Genomic DNA, 22614 nt, shown 5'->3' with positions numbered 1-22614 from the left:
AGCAGAGCTGCAAAAACTTAACTGTAGTCCAGGGAGCTGAGCAGCGGACTGAATATTTCAGGATCTACAACTTGTATCAGCTCAGGAGCTGACCAGCTACATGACCTCCCTCAGCCTAGATTTCATGTCTTTTTCTCTGCATTTCCTGAAATTTGCGATTGCAAAATAGTTATGCCCACAAGGAGCTGACTTGGAAACCTTTAGCTGTTAGTAGAATACTATAAAACAATAATAACCATTCAAGACCGACAAGAACTATTGTCAAAGAAAAGATTTTATCAGGTTTTTAAAAATAAACCCAAATGTACGTGAAGGTAAGAAGACAAAGCAGAATCCTTATACCCCTATCAGGATGGGGAAAGCAGATGAGTCTTTGGGGGTGATTCATCAGTGGCTTGGAGTACTCAGTGACATGAAGGAGATGTACTAGCAGGAGTTTTGCTACGGAAGGTCTACCATGTCTGAGTCAGTCTCATAAGTAAGGATGCTTCTCTCATTTTGCAGTCTCGGAGAGTGTCCAGCCTGCCCTGAACTTCTAGGATGTCCGAGGGAGCAGCAACACAGGATGGGAAGGAAGTTGAATAATTTACACCGATTTTTAGGTGGCTAAGGTTGGGTGAGATGAACTGCTGTGGAAATGCTTTTAGAAGCTAACTAGGATGTTTTCATACTCAGTGATGGCAAAAGTGGGGTAAGATTTTTGTGAGAATAAGCTTCTTTGACAACAAGAACCCAGATAAGTATTACTAAAGACACTGTAATCTTTAAGAATTCTCATAAAATATTTGTAAAGTCATTGTAATGATATTTTGAATTCATAAGTGATGTAAGTAAATTGGCATTTGCAACCAATGAAATGAGGTTCACCGAATATATAATGAAATGTGTGCATATTGAATTAGACTGTTGACTCTATAAAAGCAGATGTTTAAGGATAACTTCTTTTATCAGCTCTTTTACATCTGTTGGACACCTTCTCTGGCCTTGCCAAAGAGGTTGTATGCATGGAATAAATAATAAATTAGTAACGAGATTTTGTCCTATGAAAATGCTTTAATAATAATTAATACTGGAACTACCTCTGCAATACAGTTTAAATGAATGTGTGACTTTCAGAAACAATATTGGTGTGGCTGGTCAAAGTCTGACAAAAGAGAATGAGCTGTCAAGTAATTAAACAGTGAGGTAATCTATCCTCAATCTAATTTAATGGTCAACATTTTCTTTTGTCTATTGTATTGTCTAGTACAGCTTTTGTTCATATTTTATTTTTTTTGGCTTTTCTGGGCTGAATCTTGTTAGCAGTTCATGGTTATTTTAGCAGCTAGAATATCCCTGTCCTGTTTAATTACTCTACTGGATAAATGCCCAGTATAATAGCAGATTTTTTTTTTAAGAACTATTTCCAGAGTGGATGATCTTTATTTCTGCCATTACATTTTATCCATTTTCTGTTCTCCAGTCTTCAAGGCCATCCAGTTCTTGCTCATAACTCAGGTATCCTCAATATTAATAATGGGGGATAGTTTTGACATTTGTAAGTCCAACATACAGAGTCAGTACATAAAAAATTCTTATTCCAGCTCCTAAGCTACTGAAACAGTTGTCTGAGACGCACTTTCTAAATCCTCTTTTCAGAGGAATTTGTGATGATAGAGATCAATTTACTCACTGTCAGAAGGGATGCATCATATATCTTTGGGCAGGTTTGCATCCTTTTAAGCTTTAATCCAATAACTTCTGTTGTATCTTTTTGGTCAGATATATGTATGCAAATGTTATTGTTTCTCTACAAACCAATCCTATTTGAACCTCCACATGTGGGGTATTGTTTAAATTAAAAACTTCAATATTATTAAAGCATTACCTAAATCACAATTAAAATGTTTGGGGAATTAAAAGTCATTGATATCCTGTTCTGGTTTCTGCTATTGGAGAGTTTTGTGAAGTAGTGATGGTTTCTAATTGTATTTATTAATATTTGCTCTTAATGCCTTTTCTCTAACTGCCTTTGCTGGCAGATATCCTCTTGAGTCTTATGCACATTTCTGATTATTGCTATTATCCATTTGCTGTGGGTAAAGTGTTTCATACTGATCTAAGCACTCTCTCTGTATGTATGTTTTATCCTTCTGTGCACTATAAGTAAATCTTACTGTTCTTTGGACTCTGTATATGAGACATAAGGCTGATACAGACCCATGTATGAAGAACTTTTTTTTTTCTGAATAAATATAAGACCATCCAAATTACTATTGTAAAATGTGTCAACTTTTTTTATAAACATTAATGCAATTTATTTTTCTTTATAAAATATAGGTTTACTAATTTTCTGGTAGAGAAATCTTACAGACTTTACTAATAGCTACTGATTTTTTTAGTATAAATTCTATTCTATTTGTTCATATTCTAGATCAAGGGTAAAATGTATTCTTTGCCAAAATGTATAATCACATAATCTCCTTCAACTTCTACTCCTCAGAGAGCATATATTAGATCTGACTTTGAAGCATAAAATGCACACTGTCTTTTCAAAAATATTTTTACTCTCATCTGACAGGGTTACCCCATACAATTAAGAATGAGTGTTATAACAACCACATTTCCAATGCAAATTTTGAAAGCAAAGCTAGGCGTGTAATGACAGTATCTATGAGAAAATGCAGTAGGAAAATTCTGTGAATTAAAGCCTAAGATTATCCTCAGTGGAAAGCAGGATTGCTTCTCAATGTTATGATTAAAAAACCCCCTATGTCGTGATATACAAAATGAAAATCAAATTAAAGCATTTTATCTGGGGTGAATGGATAAACAAAATAGCCTTTTCCAGCCACAACAATGAGTCTGAAGCTGCAAAGTGCTGTCAAGTGATTTTGTTCTTTTGTTTTTTAACTTCAAACATCTGAATGTTAAGCATTTATTAATATATGCATAGTCTTTATTTCCTTGGCTTTTAAATAAAACCAATAACACGATGCACTGAATCCCTGTGAGCGAGGACTGGAACAGGAAGCCAATCTTTTGTCAGGTATTTCACCAGTTCTTAACCTGTCTCATTACCATATTACAGAAAAAGAAATATACAGGAACATCTCTTTAAAGCAGTGTGTATGATCATACTTCCTTTGACCAGGCAATAAGTCTTCCTCATATTCCCTCAGGCAGGTCATGAACAGCTGAATATATATTTACCATTTGGTACCATACTTGCACTCTTTGCTTCAGCCAACAGCATAACTAATTCTAGCTACTAAGGAGTTTTAAAAGATGAAGGTAACACAGGATTCTCTTGGGAAAACCATTCCACAGTTTAATAGATCTCATCATCAGGAACTCTGGCTTATAATTTATCCTTTATTAATTTCATACTATTAATTATTGTGATATCTCTTATGTGTTTAATTTGGCTTCCTCAGAATGTTTACTTCCTTCAAATAAGCAGACATTTCCACAAAACCTTTTTGCAGACATTGTTCAGCTAAATTAAACACAGTATATTAAAAGAAGTGTGAAATTACTAGGTCAGTTCAGTGATTCTTTTCTCACATGTGGAAATAAATTGGCAGGTTTGACTTAGATTGAATACCAGGAGCCTAGTAAGATGTGGCCCAGTAACAGCTAGGAATAACTTCTTACTTCGGAGCAAAACACTCCCTTTCTCTGCTGGGCAAACACCATCTTATGTCTTTTCAGCTAAAGATCATTTAAGATCCATTGTAGGCCATTATTCTTTTTTCATATAGAAGTTACTGACAATGGCATACCTTGGTTACAAAAATTACATGACAGTGGTATGCACTGGTTACAAAAATTATTTATTGTTAAAGTTCCTTACAGTAAAAAGAGGAAATTATAAGTGCAAATATGGTTGTGTGTTCAAGGCTATTTCCCTACATAAATGGACAAAATCTCTGGATTGAGAAAAGATCAGACATTGTTATCCTTTTTGTACTAAATACAGCCTGAAAGCATGAGGAATTCTATTAATGCCACTGGGGCCATCTGTGGAATAAGGATTTGCTTAGGGTATAACTTGCATAAATCTATAGACCTAATCCTAAAAATGTACTTTTCACCATCTCCAACAAACAGCGCATGTATAGGTGTTCTCTCTTTCTCTCTTCTTCTCCATGGAGAAAATTACTAATATGTATGATATTAACTCAAATAAAAGTTATTTTGTCACATCTGTTTGAGAGCCATTGAACTCAAATGTTAGAGTCATTAGTACAATGTTTTCACTTGTGCATCTTTTAAAGCTGTTTTGTAGCTGCTCATTCATACTGGCGTCCTAGCATGAGACTGGCGAGAAACAATTTTTCCTTATGAAGCAGATGCTGCTTCATCTGTGCCTGGTCAGATGATCTGCCCTGCATTTTTCCAGCTATGAATATCATGAATAATGTTTCTGCCCTTACGAGACCTCACATTGGAAATCTCTCCTGATTTTCAAACTCCTCCACATGTTTTATTTTTAGCTGACAGGAATTTAAACTCTGGACTGGCACCTTTCCCCTAAGCCTACATGCTTTGGTTTTCTTCAGTGAACAGCAATTGTAGCAAACATTGCAGACCTTGTATGTTACATGGTTTTTTTGTTTGTTTCTTGGGGTTTTTTGTGGGTTTTTTTTTTTTATTATTATTATTTTTCTTGCATAAGCTTTGTCCAGCGCTCTGTAATTCAGTAGCACTTACCTAAAATCTTGTTAAAAAAAAGGGGGGGGGGAGAAACATGTTGCATAATTTTCTTTATTCTGATGCCAGCTTTTAGGTGTGGAAATGTATCAGCTGATTACATGATGTAATTTCTGTAAAATAAGTACCTGATGGAAGTGAGGTGGGTAAAAACCAGGCAGGTTGCTTTTTCCAGGCAGACCATTTTGAACATATTTGATGACCCTCAGATCCAAAATTGCTGCTGGGTAGTGGTATAAGTAAGAGTAAAGAAATATTCCGAGACAGCTTTATATTCATTATGGAATATTTGGAAAAAATACCATGGGAAATTAATTTTGAAGTCTGACTTGAGTCTTGCAGAATGATTCAAGATCATTTTCAGAAGTGGATTAACATTAAAACATTTTATTATCTTATTATCTAATGTTATACATAAAGTTTTATAACCATCAGCTTAGCATTTTAAAGATTCTTAATATTGTTATAATAAAACTGACTACTGCAGATAATTTTATATTCCATAATAAAAAAATAAATCTGTGCTGGTAAATCAGTCATCCTTTAAACTCTTAATAAAAGGAAAAATGCCTGTATTTGGATAGCATTTTGTTCTAAGTACAGTAATATATAATGTGGACAATTGCAGTATTTACATTGAATATTGGTTCTAACTTAACTGATTTCTTTTCTTCTATCTTATTTGCTAAATTAAGTATTGGTTTATACATTTTCCAATAGCTCCATTAAAAACTAAAATGGCAGCAAATACTTGCTGATGCTGTAATAGGTCTTTATTTTTACACTGATAGGAAAAGACATCTGTTTTAGTTTTATCATCCTAAGAACAATAAATAGATGATTCTGTGAGCACTTCTGACAACTGTATTAGAATATCTAGGGTCTACTTTTTCACACAAGTATATTTATATAATGAAGCATTGTACAAATATGCATGTTTAACTTCAGTTAATGAATATATTCAACCGCAACAGCAAAAGTCTGTCTTAACTTTGGAAACAGTTTAAAGCTTATGGGTGATGGAATATTTACTATATCCATTTATGGCTTCTACTCCTCCTTTTGTACTCACAGGACCCAGGTTTTCAATATCCAGAAGAGAGCCTAGGTATCCAAAGCAGCACAGTTTGCATTCAGGCACCTAAATAGCCACGAGATTTTCAAACGGGAGGCTCCCTCACCTCATGACATGCCTGGTGTGATTTTTCAAAAGATCTCTACATCCAAGACTTTCCAGAAAAAAACCCAACCTTGGTCTTCTATTTTTCATGCTTAAGTGTGGGATGATCTCCTTTTTAAAAATGTACAGTTGTTTTTGGTTGCTGAGATTTAGGAAAATAAAACAACAAAGCAAAGAGTAACTAATCCCCCCCACTTCTATGGGAAGTGTACATGCCTGCAAGCTGTTTAAAGGGAGGTCCCCAGTCTGTAAGGTAGTCGTAACTCTGATCCGCATCTGATGTGTGTGAACCTAAAGAGCTGAGGGATCCTGCCGAAGAGCCGGTCCCCTCAAATGCATAGGTCTGAAGTGAGTCATATGGAGGAGCGCTAGGATCTGTGTTCGCTTCTTCAAGCTTTTCTGAAATGAATTGCCTGAAGATGGTGCTGTCAGGACCGACCTGCAGAGATTGTCTGTAGAGGCTGTGGATTTCTGCGGTGACGTTCTTCTGAGGTTTGTGGGTTCGCATGACAGTGCGGGTCCTCAGTGCTGAAATATCAAAGGCTTCTGTGTCCTCCTCGCCACCTCCTTCATCGTCATACCTGACAATGTTTTCTCTGAATTCTTCCATTTTCTCTGAAAAGGGAGACTTCTTCCTCTGCTGCCTTATGGCTACAATTGCCAAAAAGAACACTGACAAAAAACAAAATGGAATGGAAAGGAGAAAGGAAGGGAAGGGAAGGGAAGGGAAGGGAAGGGAAGGGAAGGGAAGGGAAGGGAAGGGAAGGGAAGGGAAGGGAAGGGAAGGAAAGGAAAGGAAAGGAAAGGAAAGGAAAGGAAAGGAAAGGAAAGGAAAGGAAAGGAAAGGAAAGGAAAGGAAAGGAAAGGAAAGGAAAGGAAAGGAAAGGAAAGGAAAGGAAAGGAAAGGAAAACAAGGGAAAAAATAAACAGAAGCAGAGACTTTGAATGTGCTTGGAAAGACTTAAAAAAATGGTAACATTTCTTAATATCGATGCTATTGTGATGTCAAGCTATCTTAACAAATTTATAGGGCTGTAATTTTTATGGATTTTACGGGTTTGAAATGAGCATAGCATGTGGTGGGAAAATGGCTACAAAGGGACTTATAAAATAGGTGAATGAAATGGAGCAGTTCTTTTGGTAGATGGGAGTTTGAAACTGATGGAAACACGAGTTATGCTTTTTGAAACTGCTTTGGTTTATCACATAATACATCAAATTCACATTCAGAATTTAAATTGTTAATCTCTCAGTCTCCCTCAGATCAAAGCCCCAGGAAAATCAAATGGAAAATGAGGCAATGAGCAAGATATCCTCCTCAGCTGGTTGAATCATTCAATTCCATAGACTATGCAGGGTGTGGTTCAATTATTTCCATGATGCTGGTTTGGAAATTTGAAGACTATCACTAAATTTTGTGTGATCTTGTAGCAGTACTTACTAGCAAGGCCTATGAATCAGAGCAGCTTGTTTCTCTCATACATGAAAACTTTTTAAAATTTTATTTTAAAGCATTATTTTTTGATCCTACCTCATTTCATTTTTAGCTGAATGATCCCTTTGAAATAGTCTATGACATTCACAGAGATTAATGATTTCAGGTTTTAACTAAATCTTACTGAAGTTCTATCTAATAAGTAAGCAGTTTGTGGACTGTAATTTTTTACTCAGGACATAACATGATACAACTACCAACAATGACAGGATTTTACCTCACTTGGGGATATGAGGGACCTGAAGTAGTTCTTTGTTTCTACATATTTACTGTATACAATTTCATTTGACTGGGAGATACCAACCCCAAACTTGAAAGCACTGGAAACAAGAATTTCTACAATGTTATTATATGTTTACAAACCCCTGATAGTTTCAACTCTCCAAACCCTCTGCATGGTGAACTCTTCTGATGGTGCACATGATGATATAGGAAAATGGAAAAAAAATCAAACTTTTGGTTTCAGATATGTGGCAAACATATTATGTATAGAACCTTTTATTATTTCTTTTTAAATAATCACAAAAATACGTTTGAAGATTTAATGCATTTAAAATATGTGTGTCTTTAAAGAGCATGGTAGATTAGTTTCTTTTTCTTTCTCATTAATATATTTATCTGTATCCCTGCTCTGACTTTTGTGGTATGCATAGGCCCAGGAGACACCAAGGGTTTATTCCATCTGGAGAGAGGACCTTGATGAACAATTCCACTGATGGCCTGGATAATGCAGTGATATAGTTTGCCTGATCCTCAGTCCCGTAAGTGCATATCACAAAGTGACCAGGTTCCGATAGCCTGTGACAATCACAGAAAATCTGAAATGCACACTGGCCTTCCTGTAAGCTCACATTGACTGCCAGGTCTAAGGCAGCGACTTCAGTCAGGGGGGCTGCTTTCCCCTGCCACTACTGAAGATTGCCTGGGGCAAGGAAGGCTCAAATTTAAATAAGGTGACTCTGGGAGTTCAGGCAACTCTAGAAACCACAAATCCAATCGCGTGTACCTGTTTTCTCTGTTGGAAACCAGGAGATGGAAGTAGGGTAACTGGTGCAATCCTTGGACTTTGCTATGGAGTCAAGAAATGGTTAGTGTCTGGCCAAGAGTACTCCCATCTAGACACAATAATTATAAGGTACCCTTCCATTGTTTTCATCCTTGCCCTATCTGTTCAGTGTGTTCACAGGGATAAATAAAAAAACATGTATTTTTTTGTAGGCCATTCTGTTTCTGCAGTTTCCTGATGTCACCTAATTTTAAGACCCCAAAACCATTCGAAGATGCTGGTTTATAATTAACAGGTACATGTGCTGCTTCTGGACATGTAATTTATCTACATGGGACTAAATTATAGGGTTCTGTTTGAGGAGAAATCTCAATGAGTTCTCACTAAGAGATTCAGTCAGGAGGTGAAAGGTACAACAGGAAATAATTAGAGCCAGTTTCTCTTCCTTGCACTAAGAAAAACATACCATAACCTTGTGGACAGAATGCAGAATATGGGTCATTTTTAACTTGTCAAATTTCTTTTTTCACTGGTGTAAAGTCAAAATAATTCCATTAGCTTTATTGGACTTGTTTTTCTTGTGTTCTGTTGCTACTCTGGCGGATCAAAACACACCATCAGAATAAAGCTGCAAGCCTTTGTTCTCAAGCGTCAGCTTTTTTGTAGTTAGTGATGATATGCTTAGTGTTATATGCTGTTATTTATGGACTGGTAGAGGTCATATTGTATAATGAGGGTAGAAAAAATAATGTTCTTTACCTAGATATTCTTCATATGGCAAAAAAGTATGGTTTACATAAAATTGTTTTGTATTTCTTTCAGTAGAGGAGTTTAAAAATATTACTATTGTATTTGCTCTCATTAACAAATACAGTGAGAGAATATTTTTCAACAAAAGTTTTTGTTTCTTAAGGTAATGTAATTTCTATTATTATTATTTATTTCTTTCTGGACATTATACTTGTGTAGCTAGATATTATGCTGCACTTTTCTTGTTTTGATTCTGATTATAGTTTTCCTTATTTTTCTTTAGAATTTAGAAAACTTAGAAAATTTCTTTAGAAATTTAGAAAAACATTTTATGCTGGTTTTGCACAATTTATAATGATGATTTGATATCACACAGCTTAGTGAAATCCTGATTCTCTCTTCATTTTCTTACTTTGGTGTTGTTTGTAGTTTCATTAGTGGAAAAATGGTTTTACTAACATAATCCATCGATTGTTTTGTGGCATTTTTAGATATGACATTTTATGAAATATACTGCTCTATGGCATAATACGGATGTGCCATACTATTCCACAGGCAACAGGGATTTGGAAGTCTTTCTCTGTTGCTTCGTTGGCATCAGCCTGAATTTGGTCTCGAGGCCTATAACCACCATCAACGACCAAGCTCTAAGGTCAGTCATTTTGCCTTGGAAAACAAACCTACCTGGCTCCAGCACTTCTCTTTCTTTCCTGGCCTCAGAAGCTACCATACCTTAACCTCACTAGCTCAGGCAGGTACAGAGTTTCAGGATGGATATTTAGCCTTTGGGGAATGATTAGTACAGCGTGCCTGCCGTCACAGTGTGTCAGTATCATCAAAGCACTCACTGAACATTGCAGGAATACCCTTTTGCTGAAAAAAAAGGAAATGCGTTTTAGCTGCAATGGCTGCATGCTTCACAAGGTGAAGAAGTTGTTTCCCTGAGTGCTGTCACTCCAATACGTCTTGCCACAGCCATAGCCCCACGCAGTGCAGGAGCAGCCAGCCTTGGGTGGTTGGTCTGGTTTCGAGTGCCACGTGCCAGCTATGTGTGACCCTTTGCAGAAGTACAAGCACAGCTCCTGTGCATTTAAAACACTCTCAAACCCACTTTTTATATTCACAAGGTCCTGAATATAATGGAGGTTAATTTGGTGTCCCGGGAGAGGAAAAAGGAGATGCCCAACATTTGGAGAAAAGGCTGTCTGGAGATGCAACCTGATTAACCAACAGAGAAAATTCCTGCTTGTTTCTGGAGCTGCTTTCTGAGAGTATTGAATTCTCTTTTTCTTTTATTACTTTGTATTGATCGTAGCTCTACATTTGGCATGCCTAAGGCAGAATAAGTAGGGTACTGCTCCTTCTAATATATTCTTATACCAGCCAATTTCCTTGTGTAATGCTGTCTTCAGCTTTACCTGGGCTCAATACAGACTTTCAACCAATACAGACAAGTAGGACCATGACTCAACTAAAGCCAGCTTTTAGGTCACTGTGTTAGAATTCAGATTTTACTGAAAACTGGAGGGGGGGGGGGGGGGGGAGAGGGGAAGGGAGGGGAATTATAGTTAAGAAAACAGAAAAGAAATGAAACATTTGCCTTATTGCATTTTTTCTCAATAGCTCAGTGCTTCCAGGCTTCCAGTCAAGGGACCACATTTTTGTCACTTAATCAAGCCTACTGTAAAAGGAAACAAAGTCATTTCTCTTGCTCATACTTACCTAGGAGTATTAGTATGCAAGCCAAAACAGCAACTAAAGCTTCTGTGCTGAGACCCATAGCATACATGAAAGCTCCATATCGACAGTAGAAGGTGTTAACTTCAGTGTCACAGTCGCAGACAGTGATAGTGAGAGTATTTGTGCTTGTCAGCGGTGGCGTTCCATTATCCAGAATTAAGATTGGTAAGTAGAAAGAAAACTGCTCTTGCCTCCTGAAGCCACTTTTTGCTGTGAAAATTCCAGCTGTGTTATCTAGAAGATAAATTATTATGTATGATATGCATTTCTCACTTTTTAACAACAACAATAAAACTCCAGTGGAATCTGACCTATTTAAAAAACAATGGTACTGCACAAAGGTACATATTAATAAAGTTAAAAAAGTAAAACCAGGCACTGGCATGTGGTGGGTTTTTTGTGTCAATCGTGAATAATTGCATTTATTTTTGACATATGTATTCCACAGGCAATAATAAAATTTGACCTAGGAGCTCTGTTTTTAAAGTTCAGAGCTAAAAAAAATCCCACTGTGTTCAGTACCTGACACCTGCTTAGACTAACTAATTGGTTCTTAAAATGGTTCCATGTAACCAGCTGCTACCAATCCAGCAGTTCACAGATGAAATATAGACAGTTTACCAATCAAAAGCCTTCAAAAGTGTTTCTGGCAGCACACAGAGAAAGCAGGCGGCAAGGGAAAGACGAGAAAGCAAGAAAAAAGTCCACTAGAATGGTCTTTTATTTCTTTCCATGACTCAAAAAACTGGAGCTAGCTCAGCCTTTGCTATCTAAATTAGGGAAAAGTTGCTAGAGGCTCTCCCCGTGCTTTGTATTTAGCTATTAGGGTTTAGAAATCAGTTCCATACAAAACCCAGTAAGCAGCTTAAGTTCAGCTCCTGCTGCATATCAACTAATTCAAATCTGAAACTTAGCTTGCCACAAAACAAATTAGCCCTGTCAAAATCTGTGTATAATGGAAAGGAGAAACATCTATAAATGTTGACATGTCAGAATTCTTTATCATGGCAGGATGAATTACTGCATGTGTGCGTACATGTACATAGAAAAAAAAGAAAGTATTTCTACCATTATCTGTATGACACATCTATCCAAACAATCTACTGAAGTTAACTCCCTCACATTTAAGCTCTTCGAGGTTTCTCTCATAATTCAGAAGATAACTCTGAGATAAAATGCTCCAGATCTGTACACTCACTTTTGCTTTTTGCCTAGGACTATCCCAATTCACCCAACCATTTCTGGGAAATGCAGCAGAAAGGGAGAGAGTGAGGGCTGACCCTACCATGTTGTAAAAGGTGGGTTGTTTTTGTTCCCCATCAATAGCCACCAAAAGGAACAGGATGCATTGCCTTGTGCATGGCTCTGCTTGGACTTTGTGGAGAATGAGCAAAGGTGGGAAAGGCTCGCGGCTCGTACACAGTTTGACCTTAATGTAACAAGTTATCTCTTCCTGGCACTGAGTGTGAGGTTAATGAAGCTGGGAACTGAAACACACATTAATACATTAACTTTAACTTTGGAGATATTGAGAGAAGTAGTTTGCCGTTTAACATTGTCTGAACTTTCCAAAACTTATTTCCATTGATTTATTCACCTAGCCAGAACATTCAAATAATTAGCAAAGTCAATACGAGCGATGTGTACTTTAGCTGAGTCGGAAGAAGCTCGTCTTTGTAGTCTCAGCAGGCTGACTCTAAGTGGTCATCCTCCCTGCAATTCCAACCGGTAATGCACTTACATTTTTACTTCAGACTGGTTTTGCTTGATATCACTCTATATCACTCTTTGTAAGAGTCTCAAACAATATCAGTTCTGAATAACATTAGAATACATATAGAAGACATTTTATCATGTCATTATTGATCAGTATATGCAATTTAAAATATATTGGGAAATAAGATTATATTTGTATTTATCAGTGTTTATAATTTTGATCTTGCTGAAGTGATGAAGTAACAGACTTGTGTTAACAGCAGTCATCTCTTTCTGGTGATCTTGTTTCTTAGACAAATAGGTAATTTTAACAAGAAAGTTTGTATCTCCCACCGTATCCTACATTACGAAAATAAATTTTAAGGAATACCAGCGTATTTTTCATCTCAGCATTTTTTCTTTCTTTGAAATAAAGCTGTCTTTTGCTGTTTACATTACTTAGCTGAAAAAGGGAAATAAACTGTTTAGTATTACTGAATTATTGTTTTGAAATGTACCTCATGACATGTTCATATCTTATAATAACAATTTCTACTTAAGTGGAAATTTTTACAAAATTGGTGATTCGAGGCCCACTAGAAGCATGCATCTTTTATTAGGAAGGTCTTAAAGAGCTACATGAATGACACCACCTTGATTATCTTTGACAGTAAAGTGTGAGTTGTTTGTGGCCTCCTGAGCCAATGAGAAGTAAAAATGGTGACCTTCTGCTGAGTCGTCTTGATCCACTGCACTGATGCTCTGAATTAGCTGGAAACACAGATAAACAGAATTGTTTAAGAATAAAAATATTTACTTGTCCTTTAAAACAATGAAAGGACATATCAAGTATGTTAAACTGTTGATGCTAGAGATGTGATCTGTGAATACATGTTGAGTGCATGTTACGCAGTCACAAATATACAGCTCCTATACTCAAAGAGTCTCATTGAGACTCATATTCTGCAAATATTCTGCTTTGATTTTTCATCTGTTTGAGAGAGGCAGGCATTAAAATCTTGAGAAAATGTAAAAGATTTTCCGGATCAAAAGACAAAGGGTAAATGAAGTTTCCATAAACGAAAAAAGTAATCATATGTATAGTGTTTTGTCCTTTTTTTTCAAGGTGAAAAGTATATAATTCTACATTTGAACAAATCCTTCCATACAAAACCCATTTCCTTCCAGCCCACAAACACATTGACATCATTCAGCTGATATTTTGTAGTTCCAGTAAGTGAGTATATGGTGACAAGTTCATGTGCTGAATTGTTGATTCTGGATAATATAACAGATTGATTATGGAACTTCTTGGCTGCTTTTTCTCAAGAAAGCAGAATAACATTCATTTACAAATATGTTAAACCAGATAAAAAATAACAGTTATCATTCAAAAGAGTATCTTTCATCTCTGTAAATAAACAACCACACTACAGTTAACATAATTAGCAATAGTTCTGCTTAAAAAGAGCTTATATTTGTTACATTTATCAGTAAAAATGTAAAGACCTGGGCTTCAGCATGTATTGGTGAGTATCCTTGGCAACCAGGAGGAAAGCAAACTGATGCAAGCCCACCAACTTTCAGAAAAGTGTCCAATTTGAACCTGGTCTCTGTTTTATCAGTCATCCTATGCCTTATAGATGTTTGTACCCAAAAGACTTGAAGCCTCAAATTTCCTCAAACCAGAAAGCATCTGAATGCTACAAGTGGTGCTTTAAAAGCAACGCAGTAAGTCAGTGGAAGTGACTACAGCCTTCCATCTGTGCCTTTGAAAACTCTGTCCCGATTAAACCATTTTTCAAAGATCTAAGACTTCAGCACACATTATTTTTCTTTTCAAGCAAGCTAAGTTTGATGAAATCATGACAGCAGAGTGCAAAATGTGGCTCATACCCCAGAAGCTTTGTATTCTTAGCACTCTGCCCTTTTTATATGTGAAATTTATTTCAAATCTATATTTTCACTCTATGGAAAAATGAGGACCCTTGAGATTTTTTTATTGCCACTAATGAGAGGAGTGATTGTTCAGTGATATACCTGGTGACAGTGTACAAAGGATGAAGCTTCTTGAGGAAATTTTTTTTCCCTTTCCTCAGAGCAATCAAAATAGCTAAGGTGATGCAAATACAGGCATAGGCATGCAGGTCAAGAAATCAGTGAAAAGAAATAACTGATCCCTAATACTACCTGATAATAAATCATAGACTTCATTTTTATAAGGGAATATAGTTCTCAGAGTATGCTCAATATGAACAGCAATAGAGAACAAAACTATATAACCAGTCTAAAACACCAACAATGGCACATTTTCATGATAATATTCTAACATATACCTGAAAAAATGAAAAAAGACTCTGCTGGCCTTTGCTGATGATTTGCTAGTAAAGCCTCCAAGGCCGCAGCTGAGAGAAAGCTTTGTATGGATGTATGTCTCTCCATACAATTCAGGGTCTGTCAAGCTAGACTGAATATGCAGAGTAATATAGTAATTTACAAAGACATCTTAGCCACATCTAACTTTTTTATTTTTTTATTTTTTAGTTTAGTTACTTGGCAGAGAAGAATTACCTACCTACTTACCTAGCAAGAAAAAAAAACCCACATTAATTATAGATGTGACTTTTATACGTCTAGTTTTCATTCTGATTAATAGTTACTTAACCAGGTATTAGCAATGTCTTTGGAGAGTATATTTGTAGGAGTTTATCATGTTTGAAAATCATAAAATTATTTCGGTTGTGAATCAGATACTGTTCTGCTATTCCATTATTAACTTCCATTATTTTACATACGGAATGTATTTACCCACATAAAATTTATCTATATCTGATCCTATTAAAATAACTCTGAGGAGTATGTGTCTGGCTGAAAAAAAAACCCCACCTTCCCTTATTTTGATCTGTACTGTGCTCTTCTACACAAACCTAAGACCCCTATGGTTATTCTTGGCATATTCACATGCCTTCAAGGATTCACCCTAGAAACAGGGGAATATTTGGAACATAAGGACAGGGTAAACTCTTATTGTTTATTTCTTACTGTATCACTTTCACTAAGATTCAGCAAAACCCAGGTAAGTCTATAAAATATTCAGAGAGGAATAGGCAGCTCAATTTTGCTGACTCTAAAGGAAAAAATCACCCAGAGAGAAGGAAACGGTTTCTTTTTTTTTTTTCTGGTTTCCTAGGTATTTGTACATCTAACCTAGGAGATTCTAGCCTTTCACCAGGGAAAATGGCATCACAGACTGAAAAACTGCACTTGCTGTTTGTGAGTCAAGGTTTAAAAAAACCCTATATTTTAGTGTGTAAACAAAGAAAATAGAGTGAATGATGTGTTGCTTCTGCAAGGTCAGAACAGTTGTTGTATTGACTAGGCTGAAATTTAATTGCTATAAAATTTCTTATTTCAAGTCTCATTAATCTGGAAGCTTTAATAATTCAGCAGTCCATTTGAAAATGTGCATTTCAGTAAAACTGAGATTAATACATTTGATTTTTCTTGAAACCTGATTTTAGTTCATGGTGGGTGGGCCTCATTTACTGTTTCTTTCCAAACAGACTGAGATCACTGCTGGGAGCAGCAGGGGTTCCTTCCATCAAAGGTCACAAAAAGAGATGTGGCCTGCTATACTCAACTTCCCCACCCATCTGATTAGTGGTCACTTTCAACTGATAAATATCATCAGTGGGGGAGTCTAAGATATCAGTAACAGCTCTGATCTTTCACTGATTAATTAGTTTGTATAAAAGGGAATTTCTGTAAACCGTTCTAGACTGAATGTCTAGCTAAGCGTTGTTTGACTTGCAAATAACAAGTTATGGACTATGGAGTAGTTGACTGCCTGGTATTCTTAATGAAATGTCATTGAAAATCTATTTCCTCAACCCCAAGTAGCTGCACTGAACTGGAGTTATGGAGATGTCCAAAAGAAAGAATAAAGTTTCTCTGTTAACAGTCTTTTCTGCTTCTAAGCGCTTTCTCTCTAACAAGTTCAGCGTAAGGCATAAACTGTCCATCTGAACAATCACCAGTACCATTAATTTTGACACTAGAGTACTCGGAGTGTGTAATTTGGAGTCCTTTGTGTGTGCTCCCATACCTAACTAAAGTTTTACCATTCCCATTAGACAGATGGAAGGAAGTAGGAACAGATTTGCCACCTTTCTCTTTCTGCTTTAGTTTCGTTTGCTTTATTTTCCACCCAACATCCTTCAATAAGAGCTCTGCTGTGTTTTATAGGATATAAAAGATCTGATCACCCACCTGTTTTGGGAGTACAGAAGAGGTTTTGTTCAAATTGGCAGAGATCTTACAAGTAGTAGGATTTCTCTCATTGCCTAATAATGTTTGATGACAGTGAGAATTTAGTGCAGATAAAAGATTAAAATGTTCATTACTATAGACAATACATGCATTTTCCAGGTAGAACTTCTAACTCAAAACCAAGGTTCTCCTTTTGACTGCTTCTATTTCCTTTTTTGAAAAGCCAATTAGCACAATATTGATCTGATTTCTCTGGTTCTCCTGTAAGATGTTTCTGCTCAGCTATAAATAAAATGGTATACATCTCAGCAAAGGAATAATGATTACAAAGCTCATGCCATGACACTTAGATGCCTTTTTATGTTTGTTTTCATATGCTGATAAACTCGTCTTCCCTGTTTCATTCTGCTAGGAGATAAAGTTGTTGAATCACAATCCATATAAAACAGAAAAAGGAATTTTCCATGGGCCACTGTGCCCACTGTTTCAAAATGTCACAAGTTACACTCAGTGCATCTGCAGGTGTAGGTTAGAGTAAGGCCCTGCTAGAATAGATGGTGCTTTCACAGCTTCACCAGGTTTTTATACTCTAAGGGATGCCATCATTCCTTTTTTTTCTTTTTAACTATTTATTTTCTTATCACTATTGCTCAGATGCTTTTTTGTAAATGATGAAGAGAACTTAGCAACGTGAAATAATAAAAATTGACTTACTAACCCATCACTTTCACTTCTCTGTTATCAAAAATCATTTTACATCATGATTTGTTAGAAAGGATCTGTTTTAGCAAACAGCTCATTGTTAACATTAATCGTATACCCCTAGAATTTGGTTAAAGATTTCCCCTCTTCTGTCAACATTTTATTATGTAGAGAAGTAATATCAAATGAGTACTCTTCACTTTCACTGAAAATGATCATTATTTTATTATATACTAAGTACTGAGTAAATAAATCTGGTTTTTTTCTTATCTCTAATACAAAGTGCTCTGCATACACAGTCACTTCTTCGGATCTAATAAAAATTACTAAGCAAGCTACAACATCAAAGTCACTTCATATGTGATCCCCAAATTACAGGAACTGCCAGAATACATATGCAACAGAGAAGACAGCATTAATTCAGAATGTAGGTGTATCCAGGGCAGCTTGTCTTCAGCTGAAATCTGTTTCCTGCATGATATGAATAAAGACCAATATCCACAAGAAGGACTGAAATTACCATGCATAAAAATAGATATAATCTGGATGGTCAGTTTGCTTACATGTGATGTAAGACATCTGATATAACTTACTTCAAACTTCCAAGCTTCAGTTTCAGGCTGAGTTAATGTATTAATGCCTTGGGAATTATGCTTTCTGGGTCAAGTCAATTCTTGCCGGGATGCCTCTAGTGTTACCTTTGGGACAGATTTGGACTATTTTGTGTCCTGATTATTTTTATAGAATATTGCCTCTAGAATTCAACAGTTTCTAGTTACTGTATACACACATAAAGGGTAACTCTAAAGAATTAATACCACATTGTGGTCATCATTTACCATGTCTACATACAGTTATAAAGTCAAAAGATATAATCAAAAGGGAATCCTAGTTTTGGATGTCTTGCTAATATTGTTCTATTTGATCTGATACTAGTTATAGCTGTAGTAGAATAGGAGTCTATTTTACACAGCAACTTTCATGTTCAAGTTATTTTGAAAAGAATGTATTTAATACTGGTGGTGCAGTGAAAGTGGCTTTTCAATGTGCAAGAGAAAACTTTAGTTGTGGTTAGTATACAGCTGACTTGGATTATAAGAGAGTACAGAACTATAACATGAAATGGATAGTGAAAAAATCCATTAAAAATGTCTAACAAACATAATGAATGGATTTATAAAGATGTCAAAACCCACATATCTACCTTCTTCCATTTTTATTGTCAAATTTCAAATTATAGTCCCACAGACCAAAATGTAATCCTTTTGTTTGAATGCCTTTCAGAGGCTAAGCTAAACATGTCTGTAACTCTCACAAAACCAGCATGCAAGGACATGAAGGTCAACACTCATGGAATAAAAGCAGACAAAGAATTTTTTATGATGTTTCAGAAAACCCCAAACTTCAAAACAAGCATTCTTCTCTAGATGGAAGTTACTGTTAACTGCCTTGGAGTTTGGATAATTAGGACAACAATTAGTTTTGTTCATGATGTGTTTCACATTCTTTATCAAAGCCTAGAATATAGAATCTATACAAGCTTTGATCTCAACTCATAACATGTAAGCGGATTCCTGAGCCATTTGGAATTGATTGCAGAAATATGGCTAAGGGAAAAAGGTATGTAATGTCCTTATTAAGCCCTTCAATTGCTTAAAGTGATTCTTCTGAAATGTAAATTGTGTTATTCATTGGACAACCAGGGCATCTATAAAATCGTTTTTGAACATTTTGGCTTCTTGCTGATGAAAATAAAGAACCTTTTTTTTCCATGACTAAAAAGTAAAAAAAAGAATAATAGCACTGAAGGAGATACATCAGCTATCAATTTTGTTTTAAATCATAAACATTGAATAAAATGTCATAAACTTTGACTGTGATAATTATGCACTTCAGTTGTAATTTACTGTTGTTCTTCCTAATATCACTTGTTAATGAGATTATTTAACATTACTGTCATTGTCTCCAAAGGCTAAACTAAAGATGCCTGTGACTCTCAAAAACAAAAAATAAACAAAAAAAAAAAAGAAAAAGGAAAATCTAGAGTAACATTTTGCCTGTCTGTAAAATGGGAAAAATATCCTGCTCATTCCTCATTCAGGTATTACAATGTTAAACAGGAATGATTTTGTATCCTGTGCTCAAAGCATTTATTGTTATTGTTACTACTACTATTCTTTACAGTGTCATTTTCTCCAGTGATTCTCAAAATAGTTAATATATATATATATGTACTTAATTTGTTATTGAAAAGTAGCTATTAATAGGCTAGCATACAGATGTTATTTATCAGTAAGCAACTATGGAATAATAAAAACCTTGGGAAATAAATCACCTGGGTTTTTATATTGTCAGCAAGTCCAAAACATGGGTTACAAATATCCATTTTATAAGCTTCCATATTTAATTCATGGTGTCTTGAAGACAAGGAACATGAAGTGACATTTGCTTTAATGCCTGTACTTTGATCTGTCAATGAGTTACCCAAAACCCAAAAGAAATGGCTTGCTCCAAGTACCTCTAAACCAGAGGTAGCCTTTGCAGAGTGGAAAATTACCGAATGCAGAATAAACAAACCAACTACTGATAGACAAATATATAAATGGATGCAAAAACTATAAAGAAATTACTCTTGCTACAAAGAAAGCTTTATTTAACTGCAGACTAATCAAGGTCAAAATAAACCAAGCTAGTGTAAAAAGAAAGGCTCTGTGATTCAGAAATCAAAACATAGCAAAATGTTTGAATGGAACCATCACAAATATCCCAAAGGTCTCTTTCGTATGTCCAAAGAATGCTTTAAAGTGGTGAAAAAAAATGCAGATCTTTCTGTCTATAGCTTTTTGTTGTTGCTTTTTTTGTTGCTCATTTTGTACCTTTTTTTTTTTTTTAACTTTGCATATCCTGTTTTTCTTTTTGCAGTTTTCTTTTAGACTCCTGTGTGGAGCCTGGTGACACACTTCTTGCACAGCTTAGGGCTTAGGCTGTAGAACCGATCACTTAAAAAAAAATAAAGGTGTAGAGGACAGTGGCAGGAGGAAAATGGAGAGTCAGCAGTGTACCTGGGGGGTTAGGGCAGCTGGCTGATGTGACCCCATTCACCTGGGGAGCGAGTAGGAAATGAAGAAAAACCTCCAGGGAAGGATGCTTGATACGACAATCCTATAAGCCGCCAGCTAGGGAAGGTGTTGCAAGGGCTGTGACTTAAAGATCTTCAGATTTCCACTGAACTAGATAGGGGCTGAATTCCGTTCACAATAAATTGTTTCTAATCAAAGAACACATGGATCTGGTTTGAATCTGGTCTATGTCTGGTTGTTCTGCACTATGTTATACTACTGCTGTCAATAACAGCCCTAGTTTTAACTTCTGTGACATGAACATGAATCAAATCTGTGGTTTATGCTGTTGTTTGGGGTTTTTTTCAGAAGTTTCTGTCCCTATTTCTCTATTACCTGTTTCGGTAGACGAACAAGGAGATGTATTGATTTTGTTTTAAAGGGGGAAAAATACACAACAGTCTTTTGAAATCTGAATTTCAAACTATGCATATATCAACAGAACTAATTTTGGAACTAGACAAAATAAAGCTTGTACTCACAGTACTGAAATAATCAGTATTAAAGGAAATAGTAACACCTCAGACCAAATCTTCATTGTAATGAGAAAACTGATGGCTGACTCCTTCACACTTACCTGGCCAGAAACTGCATTTTCACAAACAAATGTTTCATAATATTTAGGGAATTCTGGTGCATGATCATTAACATCGAGAACTTGGATATACACATTTGCTTCTGAAATTTTTTCGGCATTTCCTAATGGTTAAAAAAGACAGAAATCAAAAGCTACAATCTATTACATATTTTAAACTAATGTAGGCTTTAGAAAATTTTACTTATATTCTGCAGAGACCTACAGACACATTTTATACTAAATCTTTTTTAATGAGTTCAAATATAACCTATACGTATAAAAAAGGACATTTTCTTTCTTTGCTGAGGTTCTGTTTAAAAAAGGTGTTAAAAAGGGTGGGGATTTGTTTTTGTTTTTTTCACCAATCCATCATGTTAAGTTATAATAGTAGATCTTGAAATATATAAGGATATTTCATGTAAAAGTTTGGATTTGTTCACTCTTTCATTTACCACATCAGAAACTGATTTAAATGTACAAAATAAAATCTGATCTGGAGAAATTAAATGAGGTTTTGTTCATGCAGAACAATTTACTGTGCTAGTCATGTAATGGTATGTGGAAGGAGAGTGCCTGCTCCTCTAAGGGTATCTGGTCAAGAATCTTATTCAGTGCAACAAGAGTTAATAAGAAAAAGAGGAAGCCATAAACAAGAACATACAGGGACGCAAACCTGAGGGACAAATGATACAGAGGGGGTGATGAGAACCAAACCTGGTCAGACACACTAATTGATGGGGGCATGGGAGAGTGTGAGAAAGTTTATTCCTGTGAGGTTATCAGATCGGGGACCTTGACAATTGGGAAACCAAGGGGAAAAAAGGGGAAAACAGAAACAAAATACACCAAGACACAGACCTGACAAAGCAAACGTGGAGACAATGACAAGGAATGAACTTCACGATAATTGATGGGTTATCCAGAAACCACGGGGCAACAATTGCAGGTGGATCAACCTGGACTTTGCAACTGATAGGGCTGTAAACCAGATAGACCCCCAGACCTGGAGGGGTGCGGGAATCACTGGAGCTGTACAGACCCATGGGGGACATGCAGGGAGGAACAAAGAGGGGGCAGAGAGAGAGGGCTGTAAAAGGGGCCAGTCAGAACGCTTGTCTGGATGAGTCCTGTGCCTGATCACCAGTCCTATCATCTTACGTCTTCTTATTAAATCTTTTCTTTGCTATTGCTTTGCATAATCTCACTATCATTGTAGGCGTACGTGTGCTGCAGGGACTACGTACCAGCCACTGGTGAGACTTGTGTATGTGGGAGTGAAAATTGGTGCCAGCTACTGGAGTCAGATGGGGGGTGGGCACCCTTCGTCCAGGGTCCCAGCTACTGGAGTGAGTGGGGGGTGCAGTGGACAACTGTATCTTTCCCAAA

At 36.1% G+C, this 22614-nt stretch overlaps 1 protein-coding gene across 6 annotated transcripts in view; it reads right to left on the bottom strand.

The window, feature by feature from the left end:
* Nucleotides 1-5446: 5446 nt before the first annotated feature.
* Nucleotides 5447-22614, bottom strand: part of CDH19 (cadherin 19) — a 120965-nt gene continuing 103797 nt past the window's right edge. For 4 of the 6 annotated variants that reach the window (XM_069778899.1, XM_069778901.1, XM_069778900.1 and 1 more), the window contains 4 exons: nucleotides 21229-21350; nucleotides 13215-13332; nucleotides 10849-11100; nucleotides 5447-6547 (listed from right to left, as the gene is read on the bottom strand). In XM_069778899.1, the coding sequence (XP_069635000.1) occupies nucleotides 6057-6547; nucleotides 10849-11100; nucleotides 13215-13332; nucleotides 21229-21350 (983 nt within the window). In that variant the 3' untranslated portion in view covers nucleotides 5447-6056. Of the gene's footprint in view, nucleotides 6548-6576; nucleotides 8440-10848; nucleotides 11101-13214; nucleotides 13333-21228; nucleotides 21351-22614 lie in introns of those variants that run through there. The other 2 variants (XM_069778902.1, XM_069778903.1) reach the window with 2 other exon arrangements.

This window comes from Haliaeetus albicilla, chromosome 3 (assembly GCF_947461875.1).
Source record: "Haliaeetus albicilla chromosome 3, bHalAlb1.1, whole genome shotgun sequence".
NCBI classification, from domain to species: Eukaryota; Metazoa; Chordata; class Aves; order Accipitriformes; family Accipitridae; genus Haliaeetus; species Haliaeetus albicilla.
This window is presented reverse-complemented; position numbering and strand designations above follow the sequence as displayed.